The following is a 17,573-nucleotide window of genomic DNA, read 5'->3' on the forward strand; positions in this document are numbered from 1 at the left end:
ATTTAAGAAAGAATGAAAACTCAGCAGTTTTGTGGGGGAGGGGAGTGGGAGACAACCCTGCAGCCAGCAAAGTCAGAGAAGGAAGAGGGAGGTAGAGGTGCTCCAGGCACCAGAGCAGAGATTCCCCTGCAGCCCATGGAGAGGACCACAGCGGAACAGAGATCCACACTGCAGCCCATGGAGGACCCCCCACTGGAGGAGGTGGAGATGCCCTGAAGGAAGCTACAGCCCACGGATAGCTCATGCTGGAGCAGGCCCCTGACCAGAATTGCAGTCCATAGAGAGGAGCCCACACAGGAGCAGGTTTTCTGGCAGGAACTGTGGGCCTGTAGAGTGGTCTCCTCCTGAAGGACTGTACCCTGTGGTAAAGACGTGTTAGAGTGGTTTCTGAAGAACTGCAGCTGTGGGAAGGACCCGCACTGGAGCAGTTCATGAAGCCCTGTAGCCTGTGGGAAAGACCCCGTGCTGGAGCAGGGAAAAAATGTGAGGAGGAAGGAGCAGCAGAGAAGAACTGTTAGGAATTGAGGACAACCCCTCTTCCCCATCCTCCTTGTGCTGTTTGGGGTGGGAGAGAAGGTTAGAAGAGTTAGGAATGAAGGCGTGAGACTGAAGCCTGAGAAGGGTGGTAAGGTGGTTTTAGTTTTGCCTTTCTCATTGTGCAAATCTGTTTTTATTGGCAATAAATGAAATTAATTTTCCCCAAGTTGAGTCTGGCTTGCCTGTGACAGTAATTGGTAAGTGATCTTTCCTGTGAAGGTGGTGAGGCCCTGGAACAGGTTGACCAGGGAAGTTGTGGATGCCCTTCCCTGGAAGTGTTCAAGGCCAGGTTGGATGAGGCTTTGAGCAACCTGCTCTAGTGGAAGGTGTCCCTGCTGATGGCAGGGGGCTTGGAACTAGATGATCTTTAAGGTCCCTTCCAACCCAAACCATTATATTCTTTGATTCTATCTCCCTGTCTTTGTCTTGACCTACAGCCTTTTCCATCTTATTTTCTGCCCCTGCCCTGTTGCGGGGAGTGAGAGAGCAGCTATGTGGGGGTTGGTAGCCAACCAATGTCAACCTATCACAGTGTGTTACTGAAAGCAGATAACCTCAAGATCCTCCCTAACAGAACTGTGATTGTAATTTAGTGTTACAGACAAAAGGAGGATACACTGGCTAATTAATAAGGGGGGAGGAGGGGGAAGTTGTTTAGGTTATAAGCACATGAACTGGAATTGAAAGGGGTGGAGAGGACCTTGGTGTTGTAGTTAAATCAGGTTCATATTCACTTGCAAAGGTGCTGCAGCTGTGATACACTCATGCACAAGTGGGATACTGTAGGAAAAGTACTGTCTACAGTTTAAGGAAGTCTGGTGTGGATGTAGAAGACAGACACCATCTTGAGATCTTGATCACCTGTGTTCAGGGAACAGGTGTTCAAATGAATGGTACAGAAAAGATGGGGTTGAATCCTATAAGGAAAAGTGGGTGGACTAGATTAGCCTGGCAAAATGAAGTGTAAAAGGGGGGAATAATTCTCCATTAAGTATGTCAAGGTGCTAAATACCTGTGAACTGTAACTGTTTAGGTATAATAACAATGTTGCCACAAAAGCAAACTGGGATAACTTGCTGTGAGTACAAGAAACTAGAGGGTAAACTTTAACTATTAGCACAGTCACTTTGGGAAAGGCTTTAAAGCAATTGGTTCAGGAAGAGTGTGTGGTTTAAAACTCTTTAACTTTTGAAATGAAGCTTAATAACTTGTCTAAAGAAAATACGTGACGTGTTTCCATTCAGTAGGAGAAGACTGGACTTGATACAGGCAATCTGTTTTAAGTCCTGTATTCCCTAAAGACCAAAGTACATCTTCTGATAAAACACATAAAGTTATTTTAAAAATTTTTGAATAAATCAAGTGCTGTGAGTGAGTAAAGGGTTTTGGTTTACTTGTAGTAATGGTATAAAATAAATTACAATATTGTAAGTACAACACATGTAGCTCAAAGGACAGAGAGTCTGTATCCTAATTCCTAGCTTAGTTTACTACAAGTTTTCACAGTTGTTAAAAAGAATTATGACTGGAATTCAGAGCTTTATTTACAGTATTCAGATGCCTTCAGTAACTGTGATAGGTAATCAATTAAAATATATGAATTTACCTTTCCTTTTAAGAAAGGTGCCCTCTGGTATTTGAAAGTTGAGCCATGTGAGCCAGACAAGACATTGGAAACATCTGAAGAACTGAATGCTACTGAGTGCATTGTACGAATAAATGCATATTAGATTATGATGGAATTTATTTAAGAAAATTGTAGGATATGTATTTTGTTCTCAATATTGATTTTTACTTGTTTAAAACATTGAGCTTTTTTTCTTCTTTTAAGACTGTGAGCCAGAAGAGCTAACTGACTGGTCTATGGATGAGAAATGTTCCTTTTGTAATTTACACAAAGAAACAGTCAGTGTAAGTATGAACATGATATCAAGCATGATTCCCCAACACCCAATTTTTGGTATGAAAGTAAGAATCAGAGAATTGAATTTTGCAAATGGGTTAATATGCATTTTGACTCAAGATAGTTTGGCTATGAGAAGGAAGTGAGGTGGTTTGGCTTTAGAGTAAATATCTTTAGTGATTCTTTTTCACTCAATAGCTCAATAATTTAAATATATATGATATATATATATACACCAGTAGAGTAACTTCTAAAAGATGTTATAATCTTCATATGTCTTCTAGGATCGTGCATCAGTTATCGGTTCTTCACAGTCAACGCCTACAGAGGAACTGTCATCTCAGGGCCAGTCCAACACTGATAAGATTGAATGCCAAGCAGAAAACTATCTAAATGCACTCTTTCGAAAGAAAGGTAATAAAAGCATGTGTTTTATATTGAGAGATATGACATAAATCTAGAAGAATTCAGGTTATTTAGGGTTGATTTTTATTCTTATGTAATTTTTATTTACCTTCTGAATGCTGTTTCTCTTTATTGTTTTGGTTTTCCTTAATATTATTATTTGCATACTTGAATCACCAAATAAGCACTACTCTTCTTACTTGCAGTTGCTGTTAGTCCTGTTGCATTGTGTATTATTCTCTTGAATCCCTGGGGTTTCTGGGGGGTTTTTTTGTTTGGTTGGTTTTGTTTGTTTTGGTTTGTTTTTTACCATGACCTGCTACTTTGTTTTCCTTCCAACTTTAGATGCCATTCTCTGGAAATTTAAGCATCTGAATGCTTTCTGTCCCTAAACTTTCACTCCTAGTTTTAAACAGGAAGACCATTTTGGGTGAGAATGTGTCTTACAGATCACAGAATAGGATTTAAGATCTTCTTGCACAAAAGCTCCTACTTCAGATACATCCGAGTCAGAGGTTGAAACTTCTTGTAAAAATATAGTATTTAGCAGTAACTCCTTAATTCTTTTGCTATCTTTGTTCTTTGGCACTCAGAAAGTTATAGTAGGACATGAGTGACTGACAAGTTAGCTTGTTTCGTGTAAGTTACTTAGCTAGTCACTGTCGACAGCAGCAAAACCACTCATTTTCTTCCTTAAATTTCTGTGTAAGGAATGTGAATGCAGCTCTACACAGTAAATTCAACTTTCACAGATTTTTCTTGGGTTTACTAGGTGTACTTGGATGTCAAAATAGCTGAGTATGACTAGGGTGACAGCCCTCTCTTGTTCCAACAAAGAATTAGAGAGTCAGGCATGTTCTCTTTTTTCACGTAGGCGGGAAGAAAAAAACAAAGTTAATTTTCTCACTTTTACCTTGCTGTAGCAGGAGGAGATTACTGTGCCCTTGCAGCTGGTGTGGGTGGAATCTTTTTCTGTACAGGTCATCTGGCTGTTCAGCCTATGTTTTGCTCAGGACTTTAAAGAACTTTGAGTGCAAAAGCATTTTCAGTCCATCTTCTTTCTTTAAAAGCAACTATTTTCCATTCAAAATAAAATGTCCAGTGAAGCTGCCACCTCGTTACTTCTGAAATTCTTACTGTATTTTCATCATGGGCCTGGTAGTGTGGCACATCCCTAGGCCACACTATCCCTATTTTAATTCCTTCAAATTTCTACTCTCTCAGATCTTTCCTTGGTCTTGATATACAGTGTTTGTCTCTTGATCCTCCTTGAGAGGAACACTTACCATGGGAGAAATGAAACCTGTCATGACCTCACTTTTCTGGAGTGAGTGGCTTTTGTGATGTTTTTCAGAGAGCATTTGGCTTCTGGCATCTTCTTGGGTTTTTTGATCTGCCAGATCAGTAATGCTAGATTAAAAAGGTTTTGTCTATTGAAAAACAAAACCAAAGTATTTTCTGACTGGTTTTGGGATCCTTTGAAAGACTTGTGTATTCTGTGGTAAGTGATACTTTGCTGAAGAGTTTTCTAAGAATATTGCTTTAGTTCAAGTTCCAGCAAAGTCTCTTAAGTTGTTCAAATTATGGGAAGTGGAAAAAAAAAAATTATATCTACAAAGGGCACATGAAACCAATTTATGAAGTATTTTAGTAATTGTCTTGGCTTTGTAGGAGGAAGATAAGGACTTTTGCTAGGGAAATCCCAAGTCTGCTTTCTGAATTTTTGTAGGTTTGAGATCCATTATCAATTTAGGAAAAAAGGAATAAAAAAAAATTTCAAGTACTGGTTTAGCTAAGGAACAGTGCTTTTACCTGATACTAAACCAGATCCTCTTTCATTGTCAAAAAAGATTTAGAATTCTTGGTCGGCTCTCTTGAAAATGGAAGTAACACTTATTTGACTTGTTTGGATTGCAAACTCTTCAAGATCATTTACTGTCTCTTACTATCGTAACTAGCCCAGTATCATTTAGGGCCTCTGTGAACAACTTCTGAGGCTGGTGAGCAAATTTGAGAGTTGTGTTCATTGCTCTAATTATCCTTTTGTTTTAGAACAAGTTAGTATATGGCTGGGTTTTTAATTTGCAGGCTTTTTTTCAAGTTTGATTTGGTTTGGTTTTTTTTACATCAGGTAACTAGTTCAGAAGATCTTGAAACATGCAGCCATGCTATATCGCTGTCTATGGCATACAACCTTCAGGCATTCATAGATGAGAATTTGTCTGTAGACAAAGGTGATTCCTCTTTCCTTTTAAGAGGATGATAGAATTGCTGTCAAGACGGGTAAGCTCTTAAGAGGCTGTAAGTAGCAAAGTCTTCCTATTAGGAACCTATCTGCACTATGTGTTAGTGAAAGATCAGGTTAGTAGGTAGTTGTCTGTAGCAAAGTTGTCCTCAGCAGACACCTCAGTAAAGCCAAAGTAAATTTTGTCATCAAACATTGATTGCTTCCATAGAACAATATATCTGAAAACTAGATGCTTTCTTCCTAGGTGTGACATCTCTCTCTACCCATTTGGTGTTGTAAGCAGAGTAGACTGTGATAATTTTCTACTTACATAATATTAAAATTACATCCATTTTCTTCTGTCAAAGGAGCAGTTACAAGGAAAAATAATTATGTGCTTGAAAAAATACATATTAGCTTTTTTTAAACTATGAACATTATAGAATGTGGCATATGTGATCATCATTAAATGGCAGAAACATAGTTGTTTAAGAGCTTGATCAAACGTTTTGGTCATGGATGAATAATTTTCTGGGTTTCTAGAGATACACATTGTATATTCTTGGAAGATTTTTTTCCCATGCAGTATTAATGTGACCTCTTTAAACAAAAACAACAAAAAAGGTCATTTAAATACATTCACAGTTGTGAATCAGGTTCTATCTTGTATTCTAAAATACTTCCATTCATAACTATGTCTTTCTTACACCATACCATATACCTGCACTTAAGTCTCTGAGTTCTCCTGTTCTTTGCTCAGTTATATCTCAGGGATACAGAGATGTCATGAGCTGGTTATGCTTCTTGGACAGTGTATATATAATCTGGCAAACCTATGAAAATGTAACATTGCACACATAATATCGGATTACAAAGAAGTGTAAATGTAGTTTTGAGTTGTACACACTACTTGATCCCATACCTTCAGTTCCTTTTTGTTAATAATTTTAAGAAATCTAATTTGTCCTTTCAAGATCTGACAGGTTTTCTGTAAGAACTGAGAACTCTGTTGCAGCTTGTGCAGTAAACTTGTTTAACATCCTTACTATCCCTCTTCTTCAAGTTCATCAGGAAAGAATCTTTATCAGTATTTCAGCTGCTTTTTTAAGGAAGTAAAACATACATTTTCTGTTGACTGCCTGCCTGCCAGTGTTACTGTCTTCACTGACTTCTGAATTTCTTGGTCATTTTCAACTACGTTTGAGAAAATCCTTAGGGAGATGACTATATAGAGAGTAATGAAAATTACCATCTCAGAGGAGGAAGGAAAAGCATTGTAACATAAGAACAGAAAACTGGAGTGAACTTGGCCCTTATTCCTTCTATTTGTTGATCAGTCATTTTAACTAAACTAATCATGATATATAGCTCAGAATAAATTGCTGTATTCTGGTTTTAACTTGCTGGTGATTTGGCAATGAGCTGGACGAGTTTATTTGTAGAGCTAAGACTATTACTGGGACAGTTTGGTGGCTGTTGAGGTGGGATAGTTTTAGAAGATGTGGCCTTTTTTGAAAAGGGGAGAGCTGGAGTGCATACAGAAAATATGCTAATAAATGGCCAGGTGTTCTTAGTTCTGCTACTCACACAACAGGATTGTAAGGTACTGATTTCCACTGCCTTTTTGTATTGTATCAGAGGAAAAAATAAGTCACTATTTTGACTTTTTAATGAAAAAATACTGTTTTTCAAGAAATACAATACTGTTGTGGAGCACTACTTTGGGAGCTTTTGACTCCTTGTCCATTGTCCTGCCAAATACATATATAAGTCCAAACTATCAATTAAATCAGTCATTACATTGTTGTTTGCAGTCTAATTATCACACATGCTGTTAGTGTACAGAATAGTTAAGAGCATGGATTTGAATAGTTTCAAGGTGGTACAGTACATAAACTGTGGAAGTCTTAATTCTAAATGTGAGCTTTGAATTAAAATAAATCATTGCAATTAGTCATAATTACATATCATCTTTATTACTGCCTTCTCTTGCATTCTGACTGTAATCTTGACAATCACAAGCAGAAAATATCAGATTATATCATACAATTGTGTCATTTAACCTTCTCTTATCCTAATACCAAGAGTTCTACTGTGATCTGAGAGAAACTAGAGGAACATCAGAGCTCCCCTTTTACTCCAGATCTTAGAGACTCTTCTGCTGGGTTTGAAGTAGTATGTATGTACATACATTATCCATGGAGTAGATACAGCTGCCTTGTGTTGTAAATCAACTTTGTGAAAAATAGAAGTTTAAAAAGATGTGTAGGCATGAAGATTTAAAGCTTTGTAAGTAGCTATAATCATGACTCCTAATAAAAGATCTTAGAATAAAACACGTTAAAATAAAAACTTTTTAGGTCACAGAAAGTATATCTGGTGCCATCTGCTGATAATAATTAAGAAATATTTGATAGTGATACTAAGCTCAGAGACTTTTCTTATCCCAAAATACATTAAATTGCATTTAAAAATTGGGTATGACTAATTACAAATTTCTCATATGTAGCGAAACTTTATCACTGTGAACTTAAAATTACAGGTCTCTACATGTTTTCATTGCATACTTGTATAATAATGCAGACTTGCAGCCATTGAATGTAAGTAATTAGACTTTATATAATACACTTCACGTGCATATATCTTATTCTGGTCACTCAGGAGTCTTATACTGATAAAACGTTATGTAAAAGTTGCATTTAACCTTAAAAAAATCTACGTGTGAAAAGAAAATAGTATCTGAAACTATATAATTATTCTTCTTTCCTTTGAATATTTAACATCTCTCTCATTTCTGTTCTGTATTATTTGCAGAGCTGTGGGAAATTATTTCTAACTTCAAAATACTCTAAATTACTTCTTCATCATAATCCAAGTTATGCATCCACAGCTTCATTCTCCGTTAGGAAGCAAAGCAGCATTAATAGGAATGGATTAAGAGCAACTTCCCAGTACCTTTGAGGAGGCTACGGAGATAGACAGGGTCAAACTCTTTACAAGGGTGCATAGCAGGACAATGCAAGATCAGAGGCAAATTGAAATGAGGTTCATTTTTATGTAAGGAAAAATGAGGGCAGGCAAGTTGTGGATCAGGCTACCCACAGAGGTTGTGTGGTCTCCGTACATGGATGTATTCAACACCTAACTGGATAAAACCCATAGCAACCTAATTTGATAGTTGACCCTGCTTTGAGCAGATAGTTTTACTAGAGACCTCCCAAAGACCTTCCAACATGAATTATGATTTAATGACTTGTGCAATAGAACAGTCAATGCTGAAGATGTCATAGTGACACTATTTGCATTTAGGGCAGTTAAGCTTAGACTAACTGTGGTCTGGCCCTGTAGATTGAATATATATTAGCTGCAAGAGCACTTGAGATACGCTCTGGAGCACATCTTCCAGATTATATGCTCTTGAGATACACACCCTTCACCCTCCCCAGTATTACCCCTTTAGAGTAAATTAACTTAAAACCAGTAAACTGCCAGTAGCTGTCGCAGTTGAATATATGAGAAATTTTCTGCATTTGTTCTGCCATAGGGAGTATTTGGAAAAAAAAAATAATACTAAAGAAAATATTGTAAGAGCAAAAAAATAAAATTACTTTGCTCCTAATGGAAAAGCAGGCTTCTTCTGTAAGTGTCTAAAAGTAGTTCGTGTTTGTATATTACCAGTGTGAAGATTATAAAATGGAATAAAAGGTAATAGAAAGTTGGCAGTTCTGAAGGAGTTTTATCTTGCAGTTTTTTAATAATTGATGCTGGGAATGGTGATTAATAAGCAGAAATTTATTACAGACTGTTGTGTTTTCCAGCTAATGGTGCATGTCCCCTGTGCTCTTACGATCATTTGCTTTTTAAAGGCACAGATCATACCAGAATGAAAAAACTCTTTCCCATTTGCACTGAAGATTACCTGTTCTCCAGAAAATCTTCTAAAAAGTTTTTCTTAGGTGCAAGCAACAAACTAATTTCTCTGTATAAGTAGGGCTGTTCCAGATTAGATATCTGGTAGACTGTTCAGTGTTGATGATGTTTCATGTATTTAATTTTGTAAGAGTTTCTTGGTTGCTGGCTGTCAGATTTTTTTTTGCTTGTGTTTGGGTTTTTTTTGGCTTGGTTTTTGTAAGCTAAGCTATTGATTATAGTTTTCACTGTCTAGAGCTACGATTCCCCTGTCATGCAGACACTTAATTTTGTTCCTAGATAATTCAGTTTTTAAATTCCATCTCTTGACTTTCCTTGTTCTTTTGTTATTTTTCTGTATATATTAGCATTTTTACACCTGTTACCTTACTGCTTCAGTATCTTTTGTTGATTTTTTTCTTTCCTTGTTAGTGTGTCTCTCTTAGGATGATAAAATTCCAGTTGAACGTTTATTGGATTCATTATTTAGGAATCGGGGAAACACCAATAAACAAAGAATACCTGTGCCTGAATGAATAAGGAGATCTCTTTCTTTGTAGGTATCTTCCATCATTTAGAACTTCACCTCAGACCTCTCTAGAAACTCCTATAAATTTTAGAAACTTTGGTAGAGATCTGATTGAAAGACTGGCAGAAGATAGAGTTTCAACCAGAAGTAGACTTATTTTGTCATGCCTTGCATGAGACATCTTGAAACCAAGATGTCTAGCATATACTCAGTCTTTGAAAATGATGGAGCTTCACCTTAACTCAGAAAGCATTACTGAAAGGCCAGCGAAAAGGTATTGACAAGAAGCATCTGAACAAGTCAGCTGCTCTCTCCTGTGGTTTATACAGCAGATTGCATACATGCATGTTTGTAATTCCTTGAAATAGGTTGTTGGTGAAAGTGAATTATCAAAATGGGATATGTTTTGAATAACACTGGAAAAAGAAACTATGCATTCATCCTAAATTTCAGCAGCATTCTTTGATCTGTCTCAGTGGTCACGCTCGTGCTAGTAGATGGTTAAGGCTTCATTGGCATAGTATGCTCAAGCAAATATCCTCCAAACTACCTGTCAGGAAGTTTATATTGTGCATGGAAACATCTACGTTATCTAGTCCTTTCAGTTTCTCCACTTCCATGAAAACAATTTATCATCTGTCTTCTCTGTTTCTGGATTTAAGTATCCCAGTAAACTGCTACCACGTCCTTTGGCATTTCTTTCATACAATTAAGGCTGACCTAAAAGTGAATTCTTCGGTATCACATTCTCCCTTACTTTAAATACCTGTCTGTTCTTGGTGAAATGTTTCACTTATTACCTCTGAACTCAAGAATGGGCGGTGGTTAAAACATTGAAAAGGGTATTTTTGTTTTGTGTGTGTGTAGGGTTGAAGGAAAGAAGGAAGAGTGGAATAGTGAAATGAGTGCTACCACTGTCACTTTAAGGAAGAACATAGATCTTTGAGTATGGGCAATTGCGCTTGTCTTGTGAAATGAAGTATTGCAGTCATCAATGCATTAATGCATTGATGAGTAACTCAGCTTCCTTTAAATGAATTTCTTAATTACATTGTTATTTATGCAAAGGTACCTATCTTTTGTTGATCTTTCTGGTACTTCTCTTTATATTAGGATTCTTTTTTCAATGTTTCACAAATATAGTTTCAGCTGTACTTGTTAATAGGTTTAACTTTTTTCTTGCTGACAGATAATATGAAATAAAATCATATCTCGTTTGATCCTTTTTTATTTTTATGTTTTAAAAATGAAACAGTTCTTTTCTATGGGACTCTTGCATACACAAACAAAAAATAGGTTAGGTAGAATTGAGAATAGGAAATAAAGATTTTTCCTCTCAAATATTTTCAGTAGTAGCACTTTGAAAATATCCTGGAAATGTCCTGAAAATCCTGTAAGACAACAAAAAATTACAATGTTATTGTAAATTTTAATTGCTTGTATTACTACAGTTTGTATGAGGCATTTCAAGTAGTGTCATATAAGTTTTGACATTGCAGTCCTGAATCTACAATGGGGATTATAATTCAATATGTAGGTGAAGCAAATTTTTTTCTTTTTTTTTTTTTTTAAGATAAGCTTCTCAAAAGTCCAACTGTTCTGTTATTAAAAGGACTAATCTATAGAACTACACTTTAATTATTTTTGTTAGTTGTTCTTTGAAAGTAACTTCTTTATGTATTAATTCATAGCTTTATTTAACTTTCACTGGTTTTATTCAAAATTTTTTATTTTCAAAACTGAAAGTGAACAGTCTGAAAATGAAAATTCATCTTACTTACCAACAATAAATACAGATTCTGACTCCCATACTTGATTTATTTATGCAAGTCATGTTTGACTTGCATGATATGACAGAGCAGTAAGGTAAAAATTACTATGTGTATGCTAAACATGTTCTTCCAGGTGGCCCCCAGTTAGGAATGCTCACAAGAAAAACTTACTACACATCTGAATTACTGTGTTCATTACACATGATTACTTATTACACACATTTACTGTGCTTATAGAAAGTATTTATTTAAAGAAAAGTAACGGAAGTTTGGTTTTTTAATACATCTGTTGCCTGTGTTGTTGTTTTTTATTCCTAGATCTTCCTCAGAACTGTGATCCTAACATTCCCCTAGTTGCTCAGGAATTAATGAAAAAAATGATCCGTCAGTTTGCGATTGAGTACATTTCAAAAAGTAGCAAAATTCAAGAGAACAGAAATGGTTCATCGTTTGAACCAAATCTGATATGTAAAAGTATCCAAATGAACCAAACGGAAAACTCCCTTCAGGAAGAACAGGATAGCCCTCTAGACCTCACTGTGAATCGGACTCAAGAACAGAATACTCAGCAAGGTAAATTTCTATATCTGCTTATCTGTTTTGCTGTCATTTATTACCTTATTATGTCTTATTCCCTTAAAAGAATAAATATGTGCCTATGTCAAATATCTGTTTTGTCTTTCCAAAGTAGTAATCAGTATATAGGAAAAATAAAATTATCCTATGTGATTAAAATAAGGTTGAAGGAAAAATTACATCAACTTAACACTTAAAGAAAACTCATACATTGTCCTTTAAATGCCAGGAAAAATATTGTAAGACAACTGTAAAAACCACCAGAAAACACATTCTTTTTAAAAACTTTTTTCATATTGTGTGTTAGGAGATAAATATTCTCATTTCCGAGTGCCTGCATTAAAGTAAGTGGCACTGGAATTTCTCAGTTTTAGAATACTGAATCTAAGTCGGCTCACCTGTGGCTGTCACAGGTAACAGTGGTTTAAGATTTAGTTAAAGAAATTGGTGTTAAGAAGCCTTCTGAGAAGAGAAAGATACTGGAATTTCATAGAGCAAAGACCATTCTGGCTGTGTCAGCTCTTGGACACTTTGATGCTTTAAATACAGACTGGTTAGAATGATGGAAAGAGAAGATTAATTTGTGATGAAATTTCTGTGCTTCATGTCTTAATCATTATAAATCAGTGCAACTTTCTAAATTGAGAGTAAAACTAGAAAAAGAAAATTAAGTCTGTCATTTACAAAAAGGAAATACTTTATTTACTGTGAGAAATATTGCTGTCCAAAACTGATAACAATATAATCACAAGTGTTTTGGACTTTGATCTTGATTTGGATTAGCAGCAATTTTCAGGAAGGGTTGTGACTGTCATTTGCAACTGAAAGCAGCAGCAAAACCAGCTTTTGTCTTCTACAGAGACAAGGGTCCATGTTAATCCAGTAATACTGCAGACCAAAGGGAAAAGTTTACCTGTATGTCACATACCATACTAAAAAAGTTAAAAGAAGATAGAAATGGAAAATTAACTGTTTAAAAAATTTAACCTGATCAGAGTGAAAGCAGATTTCATTCGTGTGTATTTAATGATGTAGTCTTTAATTAGATGACAGTCTTTGGAGGGGGAGAGGGAATTCTGACATGGATTAACTTTGCTAAACATACCTATTCTAGAGTAAATTTTAAGCATCTCTTCTCTTTGATGGCAGAAACATTAAGAAATTGTGAAATTCTTGCTTCTGTTCTGTATAGTCAGCAGAAACCAGTTCATGCCTAGGTTTAGCAACTACCTTGTGCAGATTAAATCCTGAGAAAATATCTGTGCTTTAACGTACCTCTGCGATGAATGATTTACAGATCTGAGAGATTTATAATTGGCCAGGTTGAAGCAGGGGTTTTTTTTCAAGAGTAATAATAAGTACTTTCCTTATAACAAGCACTATAGACTGTTTCTTACTTCAACAGCTAGTTATAAAGAATAACTGGTTTTAAATGTCCATGAGCGAGCAAAGTCCCCAAAGACAGGTCCTGGTCCTCACTGAACCCAAATAAATCTTTGAGGAATGAAAGGGAAGGCAGAGGGTGAATGGAACAGGGACGGGAAGAAAGTTCTGCTGCCACCCTCGGCTATTTGAAAATCTATTAACTTTTGTCTAAAAAACCTTAACGTATAGAGAGATTGAGGTATTTTAGTCTTTTTTAAATATAATTTGAATTGTTCTTATAATAAGGGTAAACAGCAAGTTTAGAATTTTGTCTTTGGCAAAACATCTGAGGCTAAGATAGTTGCTCAGCATGCACAGCTTGCTATGTAAAACTTGTATACTGTGTAAGATATTGTAGATTCTCAGAACTTGCACTGCCATGTTTGTTAGAGTGTTCTACAGATGTTAAAGATACTAGTCTTGCTGTGAGGTTTAGAGCTACTGAAGTGAGAGGAAGTATTGAAACAAGACTGTAGCTGAAGTTTCAAGCCATCTTATCTACTAGGGAACTTGTATTGCACTTCCTGCTTCCCAGGAACATATCAATCACAGAATCGTGGTGATTGGAAAAGAGCTTTAAGATCACAGAGTCCAACCATAAACCTAACACTACCATGTCCCTAAGCACCTGTCTACCTGTCTTTTAAATAACACCATGTGTGCGTCCACCATCTGTGGGCCCAGCCTGTTCCAATGCTTGACTACATTTTCGGTGAATAAGTTTTTTCCTAATGTCCAATCTAAACCTCTCCTGATGCAACTTGAGGCCATTTCCTCTTGTTCTATCGCTTGTTACCTGGGAGAAGAGACCAACTCCCACCTCTCTACAACCTCCTTTCAGGTAGTTGTAGAGAGTGATAAGGTCTCCCCTCAGCCTTCTTTTCTCCAGGCTAAACAACCCCAGTTCCTTCAGCTGCTACTCATGAGACTTATGCTCCAGACTCTTCACCAGCTTCCTTGCCCTTCTCTGGACACTCTCCGGCACCTCAATGTCTTTCCTGTAGTGAAGGGCTCAACACTGAACACAGTAATCAAGGTGCAGCCTCACCAGTGCTGAGTACAGGGGCACAATCACTTCCCTCGTCCTGCTGACCACACTGTTTCTGATACAGGCCAGGATGCTATTGGCCTTCTTGGCCACCTGTGCACACTGATGGCTCATATTTAGCCATCAACATCCCCAGCTCCTTTTCCACCAGGCAGCTCTTCTGTAGCATTGCATGGGGTTGTTGTGACCCAAGTACACGACCCAGCACTTGGCCTTACTGACCTTCATGCCATTGGCCTCAGCTCATTGATCCAGCCTGTGTAGATCCCTCTGCAGAATTTTCTTACTCTCAAGCACATCAGCACTGCTGCCCAACTTGGTGTCATCTGCAAACTTACTGAGTGTGCGCTTGATCCCCTCATCCAGATCATTGATTAAGATATTAAACAGAGCTGACCCCAACACTGATCCTTGGGGAACACTGCGAGTGACAAACCACCAACTGGAACTCTGTTCACCACAACTCCCTGGGCCTAGTCATCCAGCCAGTTCATTACCCAGCGAAGAGTACATCCATCCAAGCCATGAGTGGCCAGTTTCTCCAGGAGAATGCTGTAGGAAACAGTGTTGAAGGCTTTACTAATGTCAAAGTGTGCCACATCCACAGATCTTCCCTCCTCCACTAAGCAGGTCACCTTGTCATAGAAGATCAGGTTGGTCAGGCAAGACCTGCCTTTCATAAACCCACGTTGACTGGGCCTGATTGCGTGGTTGTCCCACACATGATGCGCGATGGCACTCAGGATGATCTGCTGCATCACCTTCCCTGACACTGAGGTCAGACTGACAGGCCTGTAGTTGCTTGGATCATCCTTCTGTCCCTTCCTGTAGATGGGTGTCACATTAACCAGCTAGAACCTCCCTGGATTGCCAGGACTGCTGATAAATGATGGAGAGTGGCTTGGTGAGCACTTCTGCCAGCTCCCTCAGTACCCTGGGGTGGATACCATCTGGCCCCATAGACTTGTGGATGTCTAAGTGGTGCAATAGGTCACTAACCATTTCCCTTTGGGTTGTGGGGGCGTTGTTCTGCTCCTCATTCCTGTCCTCCAGCGCAGGGGTCTGTGCATTCAGGGAGCAACCTGTCTTCCCATTAAAGACCGAGGCAAAGAAGGCATTAAGTACCTCAGCCTTTTCCTCGTCCTTTCTCACAGTGTTTCCCTGTGTATCCAATAAGGGACCCTCCTTTTGTTACTAATGTATTTATAGAAGCATTTTTTATTACCTTTTACTCATGCAGCTAGATTGAGTTCTAGCTGAGCTTTGGCCATTCTGATTTTCTCCCTGTATAGCTTCATGAGGTCCTTGTAGTTCTCATGAGTTGCCTGTACCTTCTTCCACAGATCATAAACCCTCCTTTTTTTCCTGAGCTCCAGCCTAAGCTCTCTGTTCAGCCAGGCTGGTCTTCTTCCCAGCCAGCTCATCTTTTGGCACATGGGGACAGCCTGCTCCTGCGCCTTTAAAATTTTCTGCTTAAAGAGTGTCCAACCTTCTTGGACTCCTTTGCCCTGTGGGACTGCCTCCCAAGGGACTCTGCTAACCAGACTCCTGAACAGCCCAAAGTCTGCCCTCTGATCGTCCAAGGTGGCAGTCCTGCTGACCCCTCTCCTGACTTCTCCCAGAACAGAAAACTCTATCATTTTGTGATCACTGTGCCCAAGATGACCTCCAACCACCACTTCACCCACCAGTTCTCCTCTGTGAGTGAATAACAAGTCCAGTGGGGCACCTTCCCTGGTTGGTTCCCTCACCAGCTGTGTCAGGAAGTTGTCTTCCACACACCCCAGGAACCTCCGAGATTGCCTCCTCTCTGCTGTGTTGTATTTCCAACAGACATCTGGCAAGTTGAAGTCCCCCACAAGAATGAGGGCACATGATCCTGAGACATCCCCTAGCTGCCTTTAGAATGTTTTATCTACCTCCTCATCTTGGCTGGGTGGTCTATAGCAGACCCCAACCATGGTATCTGTCTTGTTGGCCTTCCCCCTGATTCTTACCCACAAACACTCAACCCTGTTGTCACCATCACTAACCTCCAGGCAATCAAAACACTCCTTAACATAAAGGACTACCCCTCCACCTCTTCTTCCTTGCTTGTCCTTCCTGAAGAGTTTGTAGCTGTCCATTGCAACAGTCCGGTCATACAAGGAATCCCACCATGTGTCTGTGATGGCTGCTATATCGTAGTACCATTCAAGTAGTAGCAACACAAGCAAGTAAGATCAAGACAGAAAAAGTCAGCCTGTTCTTTTTATTTGCATTGTGTCCTAGGTGTAGTGATTCATTAAAAGTTCTTGCAATTAACTATTGTAAGTCAGGGACTATGTGTTAATTCTTCTACCTACCCCTCACTTATGTCCTTTTCCTGGAGAAAATTTGGGTATATTGAAGTGTTACATGCTTACACTAGGGAATTCTGAAATTTTTAAATTGGATTATTATAAAAAAAGTAGTATTCTGTGTCTTAACTTCAGTCTGGAGACTTGTAAAAACTATACCATGGTTCCCTTCTTAGTAATGTCCTTTAATTGTTGTGCAACTCTATTTTTTGCTGTTTGTAATTCCTGTTACAATTTCCCAATGAATTGACAGTAACAGAGTAAGAAGCTCAAATTTGTACATTGCTCTGATGGATTCTTAAAGCAGAAACCTTTTATTCAGATCCTGTGAAGCAGATAATGACCTAAATATAAATGGTTCAGGTTCATTTTCTGTTTAGGAAGATGCTTTGTATTTATAGTAAGTCATCTTTGAAATGAGTGATCTAAATAATAAAACAACAGTCTTGTTCCTATACTGTGGCAATGGTTCTTGGAAAGTTGTGAGAGGAAGGAGTAAGCTTTATTTTCCAGATCACTGAAGTATTTTTCCTGATCACTGAGCAGTTCCAAGCTAAGTGCTAGCTCTTAATAGTGAAAAAAGATTCTGCCACTGAAGAAATCTGGATGATCTTACCTTCATTTAAGAAAGCTTCTTATTTTCTTCTGGTATCTGTGGACCATCTCTGATGTATTTCCAAAATATTCAGGTCTGACACTTCCAGACCTGATACCCTTGTGTCAGCTCTCAAACAGACCCACAACAAGCCAAAGTGGAGCACATCAGTGAGGTCTGTGGTGCCTCCGAAAACATACTTAAGAATTAGGAAAAAAGCTGGGCAGGCAGAGATGTGAGAAACAGCAGAGCAAACAAGGTCAAAGAAGGAGAGGGAGGAGGCACTCCAGGCACCAGTGCAGATATTT

The 17,573-nt window shown here is 38.1% G+C and overlaps 1 protein-coding gene across 1 annotated transcript; it reads left to right on the forward strand.

The window, feature by feature from the left end:
• Positions 1 to 2,367: 2,367 nt before the first annotated feature.
• LOC104532906 (ligand-dependent nuclear receptor corepressor-like protein) lies at positions 2,368 to 11,855 on the forward strand (the record flags this gene model as incomplete). Its single annotated transcript, XM_010178231.1, has 3 exons — positions 2,368 to 2,448; positions 2,725 to 2,854; positions 11,601 to 11,855. Coding segments are annotated over 3 exons (466 nt in total), but the record flags the coding sequence as incomplete, so codon positions are not given.
• Between the last annotated feature and the right edge of the window lie 5,718 nt (positions 11,856 to 17,573).

The sequence above is a fragment of the Antrostomus carolinensis genome, unplaced genomic scaffold (genome assembly GCF_000700745.2).
Source record: "Antrostomus carolinensis isolate BGI_N321 unplaced genomic scaffold, ASM70074v2 scaffold9611, whole genome shotgun sequence".
Lineage (NCBI taxonomy): Eukaryota > Metazoa > Chordata > Aves > Caprimulgiformes > Caprimulgidae > Antrostomus > Antrostomus carolinensis.